Consider the following 22,071-nt stretch of genomic DNA (forward strand, 5'->3'; position numbering starts at 1 on the left):
ATCCTACTTTCCTACAAAGACTGATTACACACACTTAGAGACATTGTCCAGACCAATTAGGTACTTATAAAAAAGGTATACTTATTTTTAATTGTAGCACTAAGCAGGACTTGGCACAGGTAAGTAAAATATGCTCTCAAATGCAAGACTTTTCAAGATAATGCAGTTGTGGTTGAATTTGCAGTTGTTACAGGTTTGTATATGCTTTCCAAACAGTTTAAATTGCTAAGAGACAATAGAACTAAGAAAGGTTTGGCTAGATTAAAAAATCTGCATCTTACTCTGGTAGGTCGCTGCAATCTGATAAAGATGATTTACTTCCCAATTTTTTTAGAGCAATCTCATTAGAATTCCCTAGTGAATGGTTTAAAATCTTTGATGCGGTTTTTACTAGATTTTTATGGGCCTATTCTGTGCCAAGGAAAGCACTGAGTTATCTTTCACTTCCAAGAGAAGAGGGTGGAGGGGGGCCTTCCAATCTTCAGATTGTATTCCTGGGCTTCATTATTGCAATTTAGCTAGATCATACTGATGGAACCACCACATTCGACAGTGCCCAACACTATGCCTTCTATATATGAAATATGCTCGGGGAAGAGGCTTTGGGGTGTTTGCTAAGGCAAGTTGAATATAGTTACTATAAAAAAAGTTAAGTTTAAGTGTCTTTTGGGTACCGCAAAGGCCTTGGTTGCAATACGGAAGATCCTGGGCTTGGGGAGACTGAATTTTTATACCACGATTTTAAATAATGCAAACCTACCTGAAATCTTCAATGACGGCTATATGCATGTAGGCTATATACATGTATGGATTGGGGGCAGGCATTAATAAATTGGGAGTCTTTTTCTCCCCGGTGGGCCTTGTCTCGTTTGACAAGTTAAAGACAAAATTCAGTATAAAGTAGTGGTGTGGCTCACTGGTTAGAGGCGGCAGACCCATAAGCAGAGAACGGCCGGGGACCAGGGTTCAATTCCCGACGCGGCAGGGTCATGAACCAGGGTCAAAACGGACTCTATAATTCTCGCCTCTGGGCCTACTCTAACCAGGGAACACACTCGGCAACTCTGGCATTAAGCTTGCCTCATCTCTACAACGGCCCCCCCCCACAGACGCCGGGGATGCCTGGTTTCACCTTGGAGATACCCAGAAAGGGACCATCTCACAGGGAAAACTAGGACGGGTTCCCCGGCAGTCTTCAGCGCCAATATACTCCATGGAGTCGCAGTGCGCTTTACAAGTACACCCACATTTACATTTACATAAATAACAATGAGTTTTCTAAGTATCTGCAAGTAAGAGATTACCTTCCGCGAAAAGAGGGGGCCCTAGTGGTTTTGACAAGAATGGCCTGGTGGGTTGGCTAATAACAGAGGACACAATCCGTATCGGATCAATTTATCAGATGTTGAATTGCGAACTGAAAGATGATCTCGACAAACATTGCCTATAATGGCAGGATAAGCTGGCGATGATTGAAAATGAATTTGTGAAAGCCCTCAACTTATCCCAAACAGTATTAATGTCGGACAATTTGCAAGTACAGTACTTTAGAATTTGTTGTATTCTTTATTATACGCCAAGTGGAGCTCGGGACAGGGTACTAAATGCCCACACTGTTCCACGTTTAGTGCGGACATTGTGCATATGTTTGCAACATGTTCTTCTTTGAACCCTTTAAAGAATGAAATTCAAAACTTTTTTCGCACTGAGCTAGATATTAATGTTGCACTGAGCCCAAAGGTAATCTTGATTGGAGTCATAGATGAATAAATGACCCCAGAGATAGATTATTTTATTGCGGTTGCTATGACAAATTTTAGATTGGTATTAGCTATAGCATGGCTAGTTCCGCAACCCCCGCAGTTCCGACACTGGCTCGCCCGCCTATTAGCTATTTTCAGTTTAGAGAGAGCAATTTATGCCAGAAAGGGTATTAAAACAAAGAAAAGAGGACTGCTAATTTGGGCACCCGTTTTTAGATTAGAAGTTTGAGGGAGTTTGGAATGCTAGGAGGAATTGCCCTGGTTCTCCTCTTTTCATTTTTATTTTTTTATTTTTTATCTGCACCTCACACTTTATATAACATACTTAGGTCAATTATTGTGTGCCTTAAGGCATAGGGTTTCTGAATCGCATTCTTGTGACGGAAGGCAAGGATAAGGGCACCTGCAAAGTTGGGAGTTCTGTTGATACTCATTAATGTTAACCTTGCAATTATATTTATCTTTGCACATTTGCACCTTGAAGAATGGTCTGATGTTTACATCTAGTGTAGTACTATTGTCGGCTTTTACCTCAGTCAATTGTTATTAATCTCTGCCCCGTCATTATATTTATTCCACACGCTGCACTTTAAATAATGGGTTGTTGAGAATCATGTTTTGTAACTGCTGATTTTACTTTGCTCTATTTCCAACCAATGTATCAAAATGATTTTGTACGTTTTAATGACATTCTACCCTGACCGAAGGGTATGAGGTGGGTGGGGTGTTTTTGTCATAAAATGCATAATAAAGATTATTTAAAAAACAAAAAAAAAGTAAAACTGTTTAAATTGCATAGACACTACTATTCATTACTCTTGGATTACGTTTTAGTTAATTTGAGTAATTGAGGTGGTATGCCAAGATATCATGCACTAGGATTGGTCACTTACCGGTAAGTATGAGAATTCTTAAGTTAAAGCAGAATTACTTTCTTTTCATACAAACATACGTTCAACACAAAACCTTTTTTTAGGCCCAAAATCTCATAACATGGGTTCCTACGGGGAAAAAGTATTAGCGGTTTCTCAGGTAAGTACACGACTTACGAGTGGCAGCTTTGGGGGTTAGGACCAAGGTTTGCAAAGGTCAAGATGGGCACTCGAGTTGCACCACCAGCGGAACTGGGGCGGCTGGGTGAAGAGTGCAGAGACCCAATGTTAGCCAGTGGGGCTATGGGGGCCTCCGGTAAGGGGCTGCTCATGAGAAAGGCCCACTAAGGTGGGGGAGCAAAGCTCCTGGGGTAAAGGTAAGCACTGTAGGGGCCAATAATCAGCACAGGAGCTGCACCACCAGCGGCACAGGGGCAGCCGGGTGCAGTGTGCCATGGAGACGTCAGGGACCCTGTGATTCTCAATATAGACCTTCGATTTGGTATAGTTGCTGCAGACACAGGCAGGGAGACCTCCTGAAGGCGACCACCAGCTAGAGAGGTAAATTGGGTTCTTGGGGGATGCCTGGAAACCATTGGTTGGGTCACCCAAGGCAGTGAGGCATCAGATGCAGGGGTCTTCTGGCGTCTGATTTTCTTACCAACTCTGGTCGCTGTCGGGAGAACTCTTCAGGTTGAGGCTGCAAGTGTCATCTCGAAGCTTGAGGGAGGTCGGTAATCACCAGATCCCAGGTCAGGATCGCTGACCTGGGATCTGGTGGTGTTGGGCCATTCGAACTCGGGCCATGGGCATCGCATGCAGAGTGGTGCAGAATTGTATCCGGATTCTGTGGGTGAGTCTTGCTTGAGCAAATCTGTTGCTCACTGTAGACAGAGGCTGTAAGATGGTTGCAGGGCAGGTCCTCCGGGCTCTGGGGGTTGCTGGCTGCTGGATTCACAAGGGTTCTTACTGTAGGCAGGTCATAGATGGGACAGGCCAGTAGGGATGGGGACAAAGCAGTTGGTGTCCTTTTCTTCTTCCTGGGTCAGCACGGCTCTTCGGTCCTTCTTCTTACTTTCTCGAATCTGAGGAGGCAAGGTTCAGGGTGGCCCCTAAATACTAGATTTAGGGGTGTTAAAAGGGGTGTGCAGGTCTGGACCAATGGGTCCCTTCCTTGGGGTGAGTACACCCCCTGTTATGCCACCCTTCTGTGGGGGGGGGGGGGCATGAGCCTCTCCCTAATTGCTGAGTCCGCTCATCTTCAAGATGGAAGTGACTGACATGTATGCTTCACCTCACCTCCCCCACCTGAGGGGTGGGGTTGGCAAAGTTAAGCACACCTCTCTTCCTAGCTTGGTTTGCCCACTGATTCAAAGTAGGGGGGCAGACTGGTGCAAGTCATTTGCTGGGGGCAGCAAAAGGCAGGGACAGCTTCCAAAGGCCGCAAGCTTTGAATCTTCTCCTTCATAGGCCCAGCCCATCCTGGGGGAGGAGGCATGACCCTTCTACCCAGGATGGGCTTTGTTTCTGGACCCAGAGAGTGTAGGCTCTCTACCCAGGGGTCTAGAAACCTGTCTGGTGGTGGCAAATGGTGGGCAGCAATTCAGGAACCTCAGTAGGGCTGGTTGTTTTTCAAGGGGCATCTCTAAGATGCCCTCTGAGTGCATTTTACATTAAATCCCACACTGGCATCACTGTGGGTTTAATGTGCTGAGAAGTTTGCTACCCAACTTCCCAGGTTTAGTAAAGCCATAATGGAGCTGTGGAGTTCGTTTTGACCAACTCCCTGACCATGTACTGTTTATGGCTTTACTAACTTACAATGGCTATGAATGGAGTTACACTATAGGGGCACATGGCTCATGCCACTGTACCCTCAACCATGGGCTAGCGCAAAGGTGGCTTACTTAGGTCTCAGGCAGTAGGTTGTAGGCTTAGCAGATAGGGATGTGGGCCAAGTCGACTTTTCACTTTTCTCTGCACCAAAAGAAGCAGCCTGCAATGGCAGTGTGTGGGTGTTAGGGTGCTGGGTCTCTAAGGGTGGTACAAAAGGGGGTGGTGATGGACGGAGCATCTGAACCAATCAAACACTCACACCCAGTCAACAGATCTGGGTTTAATCCATCACCGTTCTTTAGCCCACTCTGCCACCCCAGTTTAAACATGGCCATATGCAAATCAGTCTGACCCTGTGCCTCATGGGAACAGTCCAGCCCGAACTGCCAAGCCATGCCTTCCCTGGAACAGAAACAAGCTTCCGAGGACCGGTTTGTGGCATTTCAGCCGCCTTCAGCCTGGCTTGCTTGAATCCAGTGGCAAAGTGAGCAAGGAACTCACGTCTGAGCATACCCTGCTAACTTATGGCCAACAAATCGGTACAAAAGGGGGGGGTGATGGACGGAGCATCTGAACCAATCAAACACTCACACCCAGTCAACAGATCTGAGTTTAATCCATCCCCGTTATTTGGTCCACTCTGCCACCCAAGTTCAGACATGGCCATATGCAAATCAGTCTGACCATGTGCCTCATGGGAACAGTCCAGCCCGAACTGCCAAGCCATACCTTCCCTGGAACGGAAACAAGCTTCCGAGGACCGGTTTCTGGAAATTTCATCCGTCTTCAGCCCGGCTTGCTTGAATCCAGTGGAAAAGTGAGCAAGGGTCTCAGGTCTGAGCATACCCTGCCAACTTATGGCGAAATAAGCGGTACAAAAGAGGGTAGTGATGGACGGAGCATCTGAACCAGTCAAACACTCACACCCAGTCAACCGATCTGATTCCGGTCCAGGAAAGACATGGCTTGGCAGTTCGGGCTGGACTGTTCCCATGAGGCACATGGTTAAGGATGATTAGCATATGGCCATGTCTGAACTAGGGTGGTGTGGAGTGCAAAAAAACGATGGATTTAGGCCCAGATCGCTGTACTGGGGTGAATGTATGACATTGTTCTGCATTCTGTCCATCAATTGTTGTTTTTGCATTTGTCACCCCGAGTGGGATGGGTATGCTCAGACGTGAGATAACCCACACCACTGGAGTCAAGCTATCCTGGCTGAAGACGGCTGATAGCCAGAAACCGGTCATAGGATGCTTGATTCCGGTCCAGGAAAGACATGGCTTGGCAGTTTGGGCTGGACTGTTCCCATGAGGCACATGGTCAAGGCTGATTTGCATATGGCCATGTCTGAACTGGGGTGGTGTGGAGTGCAAAAAAATGATGGAATTAGGCCCAGATCTCTGTACTGGGGTGGAAGTATGACATTGTTCTGCTTCTGTCCATCAACTGTTGTTTTTGCATGGGTCTCTAAGGGTGGCACAACAGGTGATGCAGCCCTTAGAGACCTTTCTTGGTCACAGTGCCCTTGGTATCCATGGTACCTATTACAAGGGGCTTACCTGAGGCCAGAGATGTGCCAATGGTGGGTACAAAGGTACAGTTTTGGGAAGGAACACAGGCCCTGGGAACCTGATTGGCAGGGACCCAGGGCACATCAAGTCAGGTTGCATCAGAGGTCAGGCAACCATGCAAAAAGGGGCACTTTCCTTCATCATTGCTGTAAGGAAACAGGCTTTTTGCAGGTTTGTCTCCATTATGATTAGTAGGCACTGGTGTAATGGCTAACAACAAGCTTACCACCTCTACACTTCCGGAGAAAACACTAGGAATGGGAACAGAGAAAACGACAATAAAGGGAAGTTCCAGCAAGGGGACCTCCATCACCACCAATCACTGACTCTCTACGTCTCCCAGCCCCTACCACATCCCGATTACACGTCACCTGTCAAGGGGAAGACACCAGGATTTCCTGTCACACTGGCAGAAAATCCTGGTGTCTTCCCCTTGACAGGTGACGTGACCTGAGAGAAATGGTTCTTAACTGTGGTGCATCAGGGTTACTGTCTAGAACTTGTCACATAGTCTGCCAGCGTACCACCCGTGCCTCACACCTCAGCAAAGCCTTCTAGAGGAAGAGGTGCAAGACCTCCTAAACTAAGAGACCATCAAACCCAGTCCCTTGCAACACCAGGGAAAATGCTCTACTTCCCTATTGCCAAGGACTGCTCCCTCAGGCCCCCTCAACTGATACATCTTGTGGAAGCTTTTTCAAGTGGTTACCCTTCAGGACATCATCCCTCTACTGCAACAATGCAGCTTCATGACAGCAATAGATCTAAAATACTAATTTTTCCATAACCCCATCCATCCAGCCCATCGACGCTACCTGCTCTTTGTGGTAAGTGGCCGACATTACCAGTTTAAACTTCTCTCTTTTGGCTTCACCACTGCTCCAGGTACCTTCACCAAGTGCCTAACGGTGGTTGCTGCACACATAAGACTGGGAGTATACAAAAAGGGGGTCCCAGTGAACCATTAAACATTAATCACATTTATTCACAATAACAATAAATACATACATTCATCAGAGCACATTGCCAATTAATCACAATGAGCTACAACTACAATACATTAGAAGAAAATGATAACAATACATTCATCATAGTGCCCCAAGAGGAGGAAAGAAAGGGTAGCGTGATGCTGTGAAGAAGGGAAGATGTGTAAGAAAGGATAATGATTGTGACCACAGATTATTTCAAAATTAGCATACAAAACTAAATTGGCTTCAGATCCCTGAGCCAAGAGATGGAATAACTGATTTCCAAAAGTTCATCAATAATCATGTATATGACGCTGATACTCAATATCCGAAATAGGGGGGCGTCAACTGATGTATAAGAGAGTAGCCGTCGACGTTTCGACACCAAAACTACAACTGTAGGCGTGGTTGAAACCTTACACCGGGGTCTTCATCAGGACTAAAAAACATGAAACCCAAGGGTACACTAGGAATTCTATAAAAGTAAATTGAGTCATATATTAGTAATGCTCACACAATCAAACGTCGACTTAAACACTTCTTTCTGGAAAATAATACATGATAGAAAAAGTGCATACAATTGTGACATTGAAGGATTAAATAATTGCATTTGCTTTCCTCTTGTTACATTGTGTGTCTAATTTTGTAGTACCCTTGATGAACTTTAAAATATAAAATTATTTTTATATACACCTGTGTCTTTTGTATATCTTTCCCTGTTGTTATTGGGTCACGGGTTCCTATTTTATATAAGGAAATAAGAATTTTTTTTAACGTTTTTGAAAAGAAATCTATTAGCAAGTTTATGAATAACTCTTGCGTATACACTAAAGCAATATAATTGAATACTATAAATAAATCCCTTGGAGGTATTCACCTGATGGCAGAGAATCTACTGGGGGTGGACAATAACCTTGCAAACCTGGTGAGCAGGTCTCACCAACATTTTCACAAAAACTAGCATACGACTTCACTTACCAGCCATAGTATAGCCATAGCAGCTAATGTGCAAAACAGAGCACACACGTCCATTTTCTGCTCATCAGCCATTAAAGCTTTAATGGAAGGTCTTAAAAGAATCATCCCCTCCACCCCCCAAGGGTGCCTCCAGATCGATTGAAATCTCAATGTAGTCTCTAATAGGCTTATGGGACCCTCTTTCAAACCTCTACATTCCTGCCCTGTCCAGTATATCACCTGTAAGGTAGCATTTCTTGTCACAATAACTTCATTCAGATGAATTAGTGAATTGAAAGCACTCATTCTACGAATCTTATATTCTGGGTCCAAAAGACAGGGTAGTTCTAAGGTCTAACCCCAAGTTCTTGCCTAAGGAGATTTATCCTTGTAAGACCGGACATCCTGCTTAGGGTGGTCTTTTCCCTTACTTTTTGCCTTTTACCCAATGTTTTTGCTGATTCTTTTTGTTGGCCTTAGGACACTGAGCACTTTACGATGGCTAACCAGTGCTAAAGTGCATATGCTTCTTCCTAAACATGATGGCATTGGTGTATACCTGATTGACATATTTGTTGTACTGATAGGTCTCTTGTAAGTTGGTGTACCATATACCCAGGGCCTGTACGTCAAATGCTACTTGTGGGCTTCAGCACTGATTGTCCTACCACAGAAGTAGCCTTTCAAACCTGTCCCAGGCCTGCCACTGCAGTGTCTGTGTTTGCAATTTACTGCCACTTTGACTTGGCATTTAAAACTACTTGCCAATCTTTAACCTCTTGGCTGCTAGGCGTTTTCCCGCTGTGTGCTGGAAAATGCCATTTTAGTGGCACCATGACGAGCTCAGCTCGTCATCAGCACACGACACCCGTGGGTGATGACGAGCTGAGCTCGTCATCAGCATCGAAAGGGTTAAACTCCCCTTTTATTACATGCAAATCACCCCTAAGGTAGGCCCTAAGTAACCCTTCGGGTGGGTGCTATGTACGTAAAAGGTAGGACATGTACCTTTATGTTTTGCATGTCCCGGTAACAGCGTATTTCGTTTTTCACTACTTGAGGCCTGCACCTCTGATAGGCCAGAATTGGGATTTCCTTAATATACTTTTAAGCTGTAATTCCTGCTCAGAGTGGAGTAGCTTTTTTATATTTGTGATGGTAATTATAAATGCTCCTTAATGGTGTAGCTGGAGTTAACATTACTGTTTCAGAAAATCCACTTTTAAAAAGTATTACAGCAAACAAATGCATATGGCTTGGTCCAAACTGGGGTGGCTTAGTGGGCAAAAGAACGATGGATTTAATTCAGATCTTTTGACTGGGGTAGAATGTTTGCATTGTCTGCATTCCGTCCATCATTTGTTTGCTGTAAAACTTTTCGCTCTAAGTGGGATGGGTATGCCCAGATGTGGGTCCCTTGCTCACTGTGCCACTGGATTCAAGCTAGCCCGCCTTATTAAGGGTAATACCCAGAAACTGGTCCCAAGATGCTTGTTTCTGGTCTAGGGAGGACCTGGCTTGGCAGTTCGGTGTGGACTGTTCCCATGAGGTACAGGGCCAAGACTGATTTGCACATGGCTGGGTCTAAACTGGGGTGGCATGGTGAGCAAAAGAATAATGGATTTAACCCAGATCTCTTGACTGGGGTGAATGCATAATTTATTCAGCATTCCATCCATCATTTGTTTGTGTTGCATGCACTGGCTAAAAAGCATCCTGCAGAAGGCTTATGTGCTCATTGTACCAGGGCCAAAGCTGCTTCCATGGCATTCTTTTCCTGAATATTTGTCAGGCAGCGACATGGGCGTCAGTAAAAACGTGCATGAAGCACTACTGCCTCGACAGCCAGTTTCGTCGAGAGGGTCATTTGCCCACTCGGTCCCAAAGAACTGTTTAGTATGAGCCAGTGCAGAACCACCACCTTCGGAGGTACTGATATAGTATCTATTCAGAAGATGAAGAACCTGTGGTTAGAAGTATCCATCAGAAGATCAGGTTACTTACCTTAGGTAATGACATTTCTGGTGGATACTCTATTTTAAAATGCAGATTTTCCACCAATTCTCCTACCTCCCCAGTCTGTGATCTGGATTCTTCTATCTAATAAAAAGGTCCCACTCTAGAGATCTGCACACTGGTTATGTCAATTAGCCGATGGGCTCTGCGTCACTTCCAGAGCACAACGACATGCATGTTGAGTGGCACAGTTCCACCTACCGGTGCACAGTAGTACTGCTTTAAAGTTTCCAATAATCTATTCTTATGCCTAAATTCACACAGTGAGTAGGAGGTTAGATAGAGTATCCACCAGAAAGGTAGTTACTGAAGGGAAGTAACTTATTTGTTACTACCATTTGACTGGTCGTTGCCTCTTGTTAACTAACAGACTACTAGCTCGTTGGTGGTATGGATTTGTTCCTCAAGGCACATACCAAAATGTGATATTTATATGGCCTCATTTTGTCCTTTCATACTCATGCCGTGGTGACATTATGCTCTAGGTACATTTTTTGTCTCAAAATATTTTTTTTTCTGTGATGCATCGTTTGACGTTTCAGTGCTGGCTGTATATTTTTGACTTTTTTTCTAGATTCTTAACCTTGCAAATGACAGCATTTCAAATAGGACAGATGAATAATTTGAAAGGAAAAAGGTATTGGTCAGAACCATTCTAGCTGAAGGTATCTTATTTTTTGATGAAGTCAACCTCTACTTTTGTTTTCTCTCTTCTCCATCTCTTTTGTTGAACACACTGAAACCTGAGCTACCTAAAAAATTGTCGTCTGATGTAGCTGGTTTTGTTTTTTGTGTTTACTTTATAGATGAGTTAGTGAGTCAATACGTTTCTGAGCTTCAGAGCACTATAGAAATGGTTCGTTGTGGTTTTTCACTGGCCCTTGGATCCTTTCCAAATTTCATGCTCAAAGGCAAACTTCAGCAGGTAAGCTCTTGTCTGCCCTATTTTATTAAGACCTACAGTCAGTCGTTTGCGATTATAGATGTTACTGTCCCTTCTGAAAGATCGTGGAATGCACCTTCTTTACCTTCTATTGTGTATTTATTATCTGATAGGCCTTGTACAGAGTGTGCAGCGGGTTGCCCATTCCTCCACAGCCAATCAAACCCTGGTGCATACATCCATAGGCCCCTTTTTTCCTTTTTTTTATTACAATAAACAGTTTGATGTCAACAACACTATCATAGATGATGTCATCAGCGATATCATTAGTCATGTCAACAAAAATGTAATTTAATAGGCCACCAATGATGTCCTTTAGCATGTCTAAGGGGTGTCACGTATAAGGTCATAAGCAATGAATGCACGAGTGATGCTTAGTTTACCTAACCGTAGCTATTACATTTCAGTACTTTTAAGGGGCACTTTAACTGTGCTTTTTGTTAGTAAATATAGCCAACTTCAGATTCACAATTATTTACTCCACATCTACTTACCTTGACGATGCATGTATGAGAAGTTAGGTATAGTAAACCTCCTTACCCTACATATACCATCTTTCACGATTATCTGGTAGTTGACGTTATAGCCACAATATTATAGCAAAAATATATACATACCCCTTCTCTTTGACACCGATTGTCCATGGGGTGTAATGTCATGTCCGCTAACATAAGTAACAGGAAAAGCGTTTTTCTTCTTCAATTCATCTAGATAAGTGCTGATATTGTGGCAAGAATGTAACTGTAATATTAAGCACGATCTTAAAAATAAATATGCGCTCAGTTACGCTTTCAAACAGGACCACTAAGTGTTTTTTTCTGCTTCCAGGTCTTGGACGGTCTTATAAAAGTTACTAGCATTTCTTCCAGGGACCTGAGCTTTGCTGAAGCTCGACGAGATGGACTGAAAGCCATTGCAAAGTATGTCCCATTTATTGTATTCCTGCATAACATTTACATCACAATGTTAATACGATCATTGCTATTCAGTCTGTTTTGTGATCATGCTGGTTCTGGTTGAAGCTAGGCTTATACTGAAAGTTTAGTTAGAATGCACCAGGCCTTTTTCCTTTACATCACCAGTAGGACGTGGGCTCCAATCTAGCCTGGTTCGGTCTTGAGTATTCCCAATGCAAGATTATGGATTACTTATCTGCATCACTGGAATACCTGTCACATATTACACTTGGATGAGAATGGAAACGGAAGGACCTGCCCCTTTTAGTGGCATGTCTTAACCTAGGGTATTGAGTGTTGAATAGTTTGCACGATTTCATGTAACAGTCTGACAATCCAATGCATTTTAAAGTACAATTTTCAGAAACATTTTCTAAAAAGTCCTAGAGTCCGAAGTGTACTCATTACGTTTTCATGGTATGCCAAGCCAGTAAATCTTGATGCTTCGCAGGAGTTAACCTCATTTTTTTCAGAATATGCTATGGGTTTCTCCATATTTCAAAATGACCCCCATTGTGCCAGGTACAGCATTTTGTCATCACTGCCAGCCCTGCCTTCCCACCCCCTATGTCATGGGTTCCCCCCTTAGGCTAGACATGACATACAAAGTAGCAAATACAACAAGATAATGGACAGAGTGCTGAAACTTTTTCAACCACTGACCCCAAATCGAGATCTTTTTTTAATCCATCTTTCTTTTGCTTACTAACCCACCCCAGTTTGGATCCAGCCATATGCAAATCAGTCTTGACCGTGTTCCTCATGGGAACAGTCCAGCCCGAGCTGCCAGGCCAGATCCTCCCTGGACCAGGAACAAGCATCTTGGGACCGGTTTCGGGGTTTCACCCCTCATCAGTCAGTCTAGCTTGACTCCAGTGTCACTGTGAGCAAGGGACCCACATCTGGGCATACCCATGACCAATTAGGGCGAACATAGCAAACTCAAGATGATGATGGACAGAAGGCTGAAACTTTTCAACCACTCACCCCCAGACAAGAGTTCTGGGTTTAATCTATATTTCTTTTGCACACTATGCCACCCCACTCCTAGAATGCTTGTTTCTATGATGGAAATGCCTTGGAGCCTACAGCTGCAACTAAAGACAGTCTGGGTGTAATTAATAGTTCATTTGCATTCTGTAGTTATTTTTAATGTTACGTTATATAATTCTACTGCTGTGTACTGTAGAATGGGTCTGAAATGGGAATGTGGTCCTAAAGTATTCAAGAGGTCCCATGAATTGATCTTAAATGAGCCCCTTTTTATTATTTTCCGGCCCCCGGGCCACCAAACACATTATTCAAGTTATGGCCTACCTTTAGGTCTAGGGGTTAGTTGCCATCATGGAGAAGAGGGTGGGAAACTATGAGAGACTTGTGAGGAGGCTTGACCTGCGCTGGGGTGTTCAGCTATTTTTGCATGGATACTTTGTCGGTGAAGAGTTGCAAGAGGTGGTTAGATTGGCAGTGGCAATGACTTGCACGACCGACTCACTGGATGGTGACAGAACGGCCATACAGGGTACCTGCCTGAGGCAGAAGGAGAATGGGAGCCATTAAACTGGCAAGTAAGATGCGTATGTGCTGGAGCCACTTTATTGTAATAATGTAAGCACTTTTAATAAGAAAATCATCCACACCCGTTTTTTGGTAAATTATCCACTTTCGCTCGTTATGATTCTGTTGAAGCTTTGATGCAAGTTTTTCCACATGCCTAATTTATACAGTGTATAAAGCGAAGGGGTCCCAGTAACAGAGAGACATTAACCACAAAATTAGAAATAAATCAAATCAACAAAGCTTTGGTCCACATTGTTTTAATTCACAATGGGACATTATACTGAACATACACATATTACACAATAATCAAGCATTGGTTAAATACAGTGCCCCAAAGAGTAAAGGCGGGGAGGGGAATGTGATAGTGACGGGAATCAGTGAGGAAAGAGAAAAAGATTCTTAGGTGACGATATAATCAACACTAGAAGCTTGTTTCGCACAGTTACAAATTCTGTACCAAAAAATAGGACCAATAGGTTCAAATATAGTAGAGATTATTATAACATTGCACATCACCCATATCATGGAAATGGCTCAATAGATATCCCGCTGGCTTGGCTGAGAATCCAGGCAAGAAATTTCTTGCCTGGATTCTCAGCCAAGCCAGCGGGATATCTATTGAGCCATTTCCATGATATGGGTGATGTGCAATGTTCTTCAAACTTGAGTCAGGGATAATACTTCCCCGTATTAAAACATATTCATTTGTGTACTAAATAGATCACGTGTCCCCAACCTTCCAGTCCTGATGAAGACCCTACTGCAAGATTATAATAATATCTGCGCCCACAAGGGTCGAAACGTCGACATCTGACAGCCTTTCATTATCAACTCCACACCCTATTGTTGTCATTCGCTGAACTTTTGGAGTATGATATTTGTCTAAAATACTATATTTGAACCTATTGGTCCTATTTTTTGGTACAGAATTTGTTGATTTGATTTATTTCTAATTTTGTGGTTAATGTCTCTCTGTTACTGGGACCCCTTCGCTTTATACGCTTATTCACCCAGGTCCCCTTAACTTTAACTGGGTATAACCCCCCTATTAATACTCTAATTTATACAGTGCCTTTGTTCACTTATTGCCTTAAGTTGATAGTTATACTTTACTCTCTTTCTCATTTCCCAATTGCTTTATCAAGCAATATTAAGTAGCCAGTATTTTGCAATGCGATTGATTTCATAACCTTTACTCCTCGTGTCTTTGTTTCAGGGTTTGCCAGACTGTCGGTGTAAAAGCAGAGGGATCACCATCGGATGCTCTCTGCAAAGACAACGTCCCCCAGCTTTATAACACATTCATTAATTGTATGCATGACTACACAACGGACAGCCGAGGAGATTTTGGGGCTTGGTAAGAAATCCAAGACCTCACATTGTTCTTACAGGAGTCAGAATATTTATGTTAATATTAGGGTGACCAACTGGGGTGGGTGCAAATTCAGGACAGTGAGTATAAAAATTCAGGACAAAAGGTCCAAATTCAGGACAAAAATTCAGGACAGGAGGTCAAAATTCAGGACAAAAGGTAAGTTTTATAGACACATCAGAGAAGGTTGCGCAATAGTATATAAGTAAGTAAATAGACAACTACTAAAGTAGAAGTGAAAATAAGTTTATATTAGGTTGAGACAATTGTGCACTTCATGGTTTGTCAGTATGCACACAGCTTTAAGCAAAAGTGCAGGTCTTTTTGTGGTAACAAAACCGCCCCCACCCTTCCAGCTCCCAGAGAAAATGCTTGAGGCCTTGATACCACCCTCCAATGGCGCCCCTCATCTTTATATAGACCCTCACTCATGTGTATTTAATTTCTTCTATAGAGCTACTAACCCCAAGTATGCGGGGCAAAGTGTTGGAGTGTGTTACAACACACACATATTATATAGAGACAATTACTCATATAAATGTGAAAGTCAATGTGTAGGAAATGTTGCTTAAGATAATGGGGCTTACAATGTGTAATCATACTTTCATCCATCATTCAGTCTTTCACCATTCATTCTGTCCTTCCATCTGTGTGCCTATCCATGTCCATATTCATCCATTTACAAACCTATCCATCACGTATCCTTCCATCCATCATTTTACTCATCCATCATCCATCCACCCTTTCTACCTATCCATCCGTACACTGATCGAGCCATCCTTTCACTTACTCATTCATCCATTCAGTCACTCATCCTTCCACTCATTCACCCGTTCAGTCATCCATTTACCCATCCCCCTTTCTCTTTCAATTCCCCTTTCACTTAGCCATCCATCCTTCCATCCACCAACCCATCCATCTACTCATGAATCCATTCATTGAACCTATCATTCATCCATCCATCATTTCACTCACCCAGCCACCCTTTCTCCCATCCATCCACCCTTTCACTCCTTCACTCATCTATCCATCCTTTTGTCCATCTACCTGCCCTTTCACTCACTCATCCAGCCTTACATCCACCCTTTCACTCATCTGTCCACCTATTCACCCTTTCACTTATGAATTCATCAATCCACCCTTTCACATTTCAATTCATCAAGCCATCCATCATTTCACTCATCCATCCACCCACCCATTCACTCGCCCGTCATCCACCCTTTCACTCATTCATTCATCCATCCATTTCACTCATCTATCCAGCATCTATCCACCCTTCCCTTACTTACTCACTCACCTTTTCACATTAATTATGAGACCCATCAAGAACTCCACCCTCGCTTTAGTTCCTATAGCAAGGAGTGGGGCTGGATTCACTATGCCCCTGCGCATAGGCAATCTGAAAAAGTGGAAGTCATGCATGATGCACAGTGCGTGGACGTGGGGCGACTGTGACATGGTGTTGTTTCCACAGCTTTTAGTGGGATGTAAAAACTAGGGGGATCTCTCCAAAACGGTGTTTAATGTAATAAAATGCGTGGCTTAAAACAACTAAGCTAAAAATCTGTGCTTAATATAATGTGCCGCCAGACTGGTATTTTTGTTGCTTCTCTTATTACATCCAGATATATAATACAACAAGTACCGTTACACTTAGAACAAGTAACATTACACCTACAATAAGCCAGAACTATTGGCTTTGTCAATTGTTGTTAGTTGCATAAACTAAAAAAGCAGCAACCATGGCTTCTATACTATAACTATAATCTCTTCCTTTGAACTTCTTTCACTGCCTTCCTTTGGCTAACTGGATTCTCACCTAGCAGCAGCATGGGCGTTCTTGCACGTCCATATGACAGAATGCACTGCCCTGGACTGAGGCTGGAGGTGCCCACCACATGCTGTGCCAGCCCAGACTGACCCATTGTCATTCTGTATGTGGCAATCAACCCCACACAGAATTACAGTTGGCGGGGTGGGGCTGCTCTTGGCTCAGAAGGAGTGTGCCGCGGGCCCATCAGGGAGCTGAGGCCTGTCACAGGGGCACAGCTCTGTTCCCCTGCAATGCCTAAAATTACGGACAAAAGGCATCCGTACAAAGGATCCTCACGGACATGAGGTCCAATTTACGGAATGTCCGTGAAATTTACGAACGGTTGGTCACCCTAGTTAAGATACCTCTTTAAGTGTCGTTAAAGTCAAGTTCTGATAAAGACTTCTGACCACAGATTGCTCACTGTTTGAATATTCCATCAGGCATTAGGACGAATCTGAAAAGTCTTCAGCAGTACCCCTGCGCGCCCGCGGCTCCGCATCAATGCTGTTCCATGCTAGTCATGGCGTGAGCTGGCCTATATTAGTGCCACCCATGGACGCTGACACAAGTTCCTTTCTTTTTGTGCCAATAGACATGGATCCTAGGATACCTCCTCTCTCTTCAGGCTGTATTTTTTAAAAATGTTTTCAACATTTTTACAGTGTGCAAGGGATTATTTTTCCTAATAGTTCTGCAGTGATTGTGCCTTGATGCACTCCAAGGTCAACTGCGAGCAAAGTTGTTCATGGCATAACGCGCTTTGGGACAGGTGAGGGCCAGTCAAGTCAAGTCAAGTCAAGAGATTTATATAGCGCGCTACATACCCAGAGGGTCTCAAGGCGCTTGCAGAAGGGAGGGGAGTTACTTCTCGAATATCCATGTTTTAAGTTGCTTTCTGAATGCTAGGTGGTTCTGAGTAAGGCGAAGGTGAGTGGGAAGTGAGTTCCAGGTTTTAGCTGCCAGGTAGGAGAAGGATCTCCCTCCCATGGTGGTTTTGTTGATGCGAGGTACAGTGGCATGGGCTTGGTTTGAGGATCGTAGCTGGCGGGAGGGGGTGTAGAAGGACAGTCGTGTGTTGAGGCATTCGGGTCCAATTTCGTAAAGTGCTTTGTGTGCGTGGGTTAGAAGACGGAAAGTAATCCTCTTATTGATGGGGAGCCAGTGGAGGTTTTTCAGGTGCCCAGAGATGTGTTCTTTACGCGGGATGTCTAATATGAGTCTGGCTGAAGCGTTCTGGATGCGTTGGAGTTTTTTCTGGAGTTTTGCGGTGGTACCGGCGTATAGGGTGTTTCCGTAGTCCAGGCGGCTCGTGACCAGTGCGTGGGTGACTGTTTTTCTAGTTTCGGTGGGGATCCAACAAAATGTTTTTTTGAGCATACGAAGAATGTTGAAGCAGGATGAAGAAACGGCGTTGACTTGTCTGTTCATCGAGAGTGAGGAATCTAGGATGACTCCTAGGTTCCGTGCGTGGTCCGTAGGGATGGGTGCTTTTCCAAGGGCCTCCGGCCACCAAGAGTCATCCCAGGCTGAGGGGGAGGTGCCTAGGATGAGGACTTCTGTTTTGTCTGAGTTCAGTTTCAGACGGCTGAGCTTCATCCATTCGGCAACTTCTTTCATTCCTTCATGCAGGTTGGTTTTGGCAGTGTTAGGGTCTCTGGTGAGAGATAGGATCAGTTGAGTGTCATCGGCGTAGGAGATGATGTTGAGGTTGTGTTGGCGTGCGATGGTCGCGAGGGGGCTCATGTATACGTTGAAGAGGGTGGGGCTGAGTGAAGATCCTTGTGGTACGCCGCAGATGACTTCAGAGGCCTCTGACTTGAATGGTGGAAGGCGGACTCTCTGGGTTCTTCCAGTGAGGAACGAGGTGATCCATTCCAGTGCTTTTCCTTGGATTCCGACGTTTCTGAGGCGCTGTAGAAGGGTGCTATGACAGACTGTGTCGAAGGCTGCGGATAGGTCGAGGAGGATGAGGGCGACTGTGTCTCCATTGTCCAGTAGAGTTCGAATGTCGTCTGTTGCAGCGATGAGGGCGGTTTCAGTGCTGTGTTTGGCTCGGAAGCCGGATTGTGAGGAGTCTAGGGATTTGTTGGTTTCGAGGAAGGCGGCGAGCTGGTTGTTGACAGCTTTCTCAATGACTTTGGCCGTGAATGGAAGGAGCGAGATAGGGCGGTAGTTTTTGAGTTCGGTGGGGTCAGCTGTGGGTTTCTTCAGAAGGGCGTTGAGTTCGACGTGTTTCCAACTTTCCGGGTAGGTTGCGGTGTTGAGGGAGCAATAGATGACGTCTCGGAGGTGTGGTGCTATAATGGCGTCTGCTTTGTTAAAGATGTGGTGAGGGCATGGGTCTGTGGGGGATCCTGAGTGGATAGAGTTCATCAGACGGATGGTGTCTTCAGTGGAGATAGGGTTCCAGTCATTGAGGGTGTTCAAGGGGGGTGGGGGTCCTGCAGAGGGTTGGGTGGGTTGGTCTTCGGGTCGGTTGTCGAAACTGTTGTGGATGTCTGCAATTTTGTTGTGGAAGAATGAGGCTAGGGAGTCGCAGAGGGCTTGAGAGGGGGTGATGTCGTTGGAGTTGGCTGAGGGGTTGGTAAATTCTTTGACGATGTTGAATAATTCCTTGCTGTTGTGGGCGTTGCTATCTAATTGGTCCTTGAAAGCGGCTTTCTTGGCATTCCGGATCAGTTGGTGGTGTATGCGGGTGGCGTTTTTGAAGGCGTCTTTGGTGTTGGTGTTTGGGTCTTTTTTCCAGACCTTCTCAAGGGAGCGACAGAGTTTCTTGGATTTCTTAAGATCATCGTTGAACCAGGAGGCCTTCTTGCTGCCTAGTTTGGATTGTCGTTTTTTCAGTGGTGCTAGGATGTCGGCACTGTTGGATAGCCATTGGGTGAAGTTAGTGGCTGCTTGGTCGGGGTTTGCGGAGTGGGCGGGGGGGTATTGAAGAAGCGATGAGGAGATCTGGTCGATGGTGACTTTGTTCCAGTTTCTTTGAAGAGTGGGTTGGGGATGGTTGTTGAATGTGGATTTGTTGTAGATAAAGTGAACGCAGCTGTGGTCAGTCCAGAGGAGAGTTGTGGTGTGGCTGAAGGAGACGTGTTTGCTAGAGGTGAAGATAGGGTCGAGTGTATGACCTGCGATGTGGGTGGGGGTAGTGACAAGTTGTTTAAGTCCGAGGTTGGCGAGGTTGTCCAAGAGGGAGGTGGTGTTGCGGTCGTTGCTCTTTTCAAGGTGAAAGTTGAGGTCTCCCAAAAGGATGTAATCCTCGGAGGGGAGCGCGTGTGGAGTGATGAAGTCCGTGATGTCTTCACTAAATTGTGCGCGGGGTCCTGGTGGCCTGTAGAAGAGGGTGCCTCTGAGTGTGGTCTTGGGGTCGATGTGGATCTGGAAGTGAAGGTGTTGGCGAGATTGGCGTCTGAGCTGGTTGAGATGCGGATGGAATTCTTATGGACGATAGCGATGCCTCCTCCTGTTTGCTCGGTGCGGTCCTTACGGATGATCTTGTATCCTTCCGGGATGGCAATGGTGATGTCTGGGGCTGAAGAAGCATTCATCCAAGTTTCTGTTAGGAAGGCGACGTCCGGTGAGATGGTGTCTAGTAAATTCCAGAGGTCGATGGCGTGTCTGTGGACCGAGCGTGTGTTGAGCAGGATGCATTTTAGGTGGTTGGTGTCAGGTCTCTGTTTGGTGTTGGTGGAAGAGGAGTTGGTATTGGTGCCGTCGAACTTGCAGGAGTAGCACGAGAAGGGTCCATGGGTGTGTCCAGGAGTGGCTTGGGCGCAGTAGTGGGGTCGGCCGGGGTTAAGGGCTAGGAGGGTGGTGGCATCGTATGTAATGCGGGAGGGGTGGGAGGAGCGAGGACCAGGGGTTCTGGCGCTGGGCGCGGCCTTGGCGCGGCCGGGCGTAGACGGGCTTACCTTTGGCGCACCTTCGGCGCGGCCGTAGCGCGTGGACGCTGCGCGTGGGACCATCTGACATAAATGGACAGTGGAGGGGGCGGAGCGTTGGAGGGTCAGCAGGGAGGCGGGATCAGAGAGGCGGGTCAGGGGAGAGCAAAACACAAAATGGAGGAATGAAAGTGAAAACAAACAGCGAAGGCACAATACGATGCTCGCCAGCAAGCTATCAAAGGCACCTAAATCCTGCACAATGTGTACACCTAAAGCGCTATCCACAAAGCAACCAACCTTGGAAGCGTTACACAACACAGATGTTAAAGCGAAAAATACACAGCGCTAATTAAATGAGCACAGTTGGGTTTCCTAAGCGCTACACGATAATGATATTCAAAGCGCAATAAGACTAGGAGACGCTACAGTGCACGCCTTAATAACCTAGTGAAAGAAGCACAGAGCGCGAGGCAGATGATATAATCAAGTTTCAAAAGCGCTTCAAGAGTGAGAGCTTCAAAGCGCTACTATGCTGTCTGAGGCTACGATACCAGGTGCAGTCTGGAGGTCGAGGGTGCAAGAGGCTTCAGCTGCGGGCAGTAAGGGCTGCAGATAGATCGAGCAGGGAGCGTGGGGGAGCAACCGTTCCGGACAGAATCCAGAGTCTGGTCCCCATCCTTTTCCCGAGACTGGTACCCAGACAAGTCGCCATTTAGCTCTAAATCCTCCGGTAAGTCCAAGTAATGAGACAAGATTTCCAAGTGGGACTTGGCCCCATCCTGCCACTCTCGATCTCCTGAGGGGGCATCCCTGTCCCACTATATCACACTCCCAAAGCCATTTCACCTCGGAGCAGATTCCAACCTTGTCCCAGAGCAACCTACATTTCTGGGGGGTAGTTTGGTATAGACTAAGACCATGGCTATGATGCTGGGGATGAGTTTGCCTAGACTTATTAGGAAGATACTAGGTACGAGGACCTCCAGAACACTGTTAGTCTGCATACCTCTCCAGACACTGGACTGAATTTGCTTCCATACCCTGCCTTGGAGGAAAGTGGCCATACCATCATATTCTGTATCAGTGGAGCACTGGATATTATCAATTTTTTGGCAGAGATTTAGGCACGAGTGTAGCCCTTCACAGGCATGCCTGGATATGGTCCACTGGTTTTTCAGGTGATATCAGGTAAGTCTCTTGCACATGCCATATGACGATTTGTGTCTTTTTGGGGACAAAGCGGAGTCAGCCCTGGAACACTTTAAAACAGCAGAGTCATGGGGCCTCCCCTGGGCCTTTCTGCTCCTCTGTGATATCTGCACCATATATTTTGCCTCCTCAGTGGCCATGTTAGTGGGCTTTCAGAATCCCCCAAAAATATAGCCAGTGCAACAATCTTTGTATGTCTTTTCGTGGCCACAGCTCCCACCTTACATGTGGACAACAGGTGCAGCATGTGGCCCGAACTCCCACTCCTGCAGCTCCTGCAACCTCGAAACCTCTTGAGTGCCCTTGCCGACACCGAGCCACCCACTCGGAGGCTGGGTTCTACATTTT

The 22,071-nt window shown here is 45.4% G+C and overlaps 1 protein-coding gene across 3 annotated transcripts in view; it reads left to right on the forward strand.

Moving 5' to 3' along the window:
* TBCD (tubulin folding cofactor D) overlaps nucleotides 1-22,071 on the forward strand; it is a 2,218,561-nt gene that overhangs the window by 1,729,523 nt on the left and 466,967 nt on the right. For all 3 annotated transcript variants that reach the window (XM_086930600.1, XM_086930601.1, XM_086930602.1), the window contains 3 exons: nucleotides 10,793-10,911; nucleotides 11,758-11,849; nucleotides 14,662-14,802. In XM_086930600.1, the coding sequence (XP_086786726.1) occupies nucleotides 10,793-10,911; nucleotides 11,758-11,849; nucleotides 14,662-14,802 (352 nt within the window). The remainder of the gene's footprint in view (nucleotides 1-10,792; nucleotides 10,912-11,757; nucleotides 11,850-14,661; nucleotides 14,803-22,071) is intronic.

Source organism: Lissotriton vulgaris, chromosome 7, assembly GCF_964263255.1.
Source record: "Lissotriton vulgaris chromosome 7, aLisVul1.2, whole genome shotgun sequence".
Lineage (NCBI taxonomy): Eukaryota > Metazoa > Chordata > Amphibia > Caudata > Salamandridae > Lissotriton > Lissotriton vulgaris.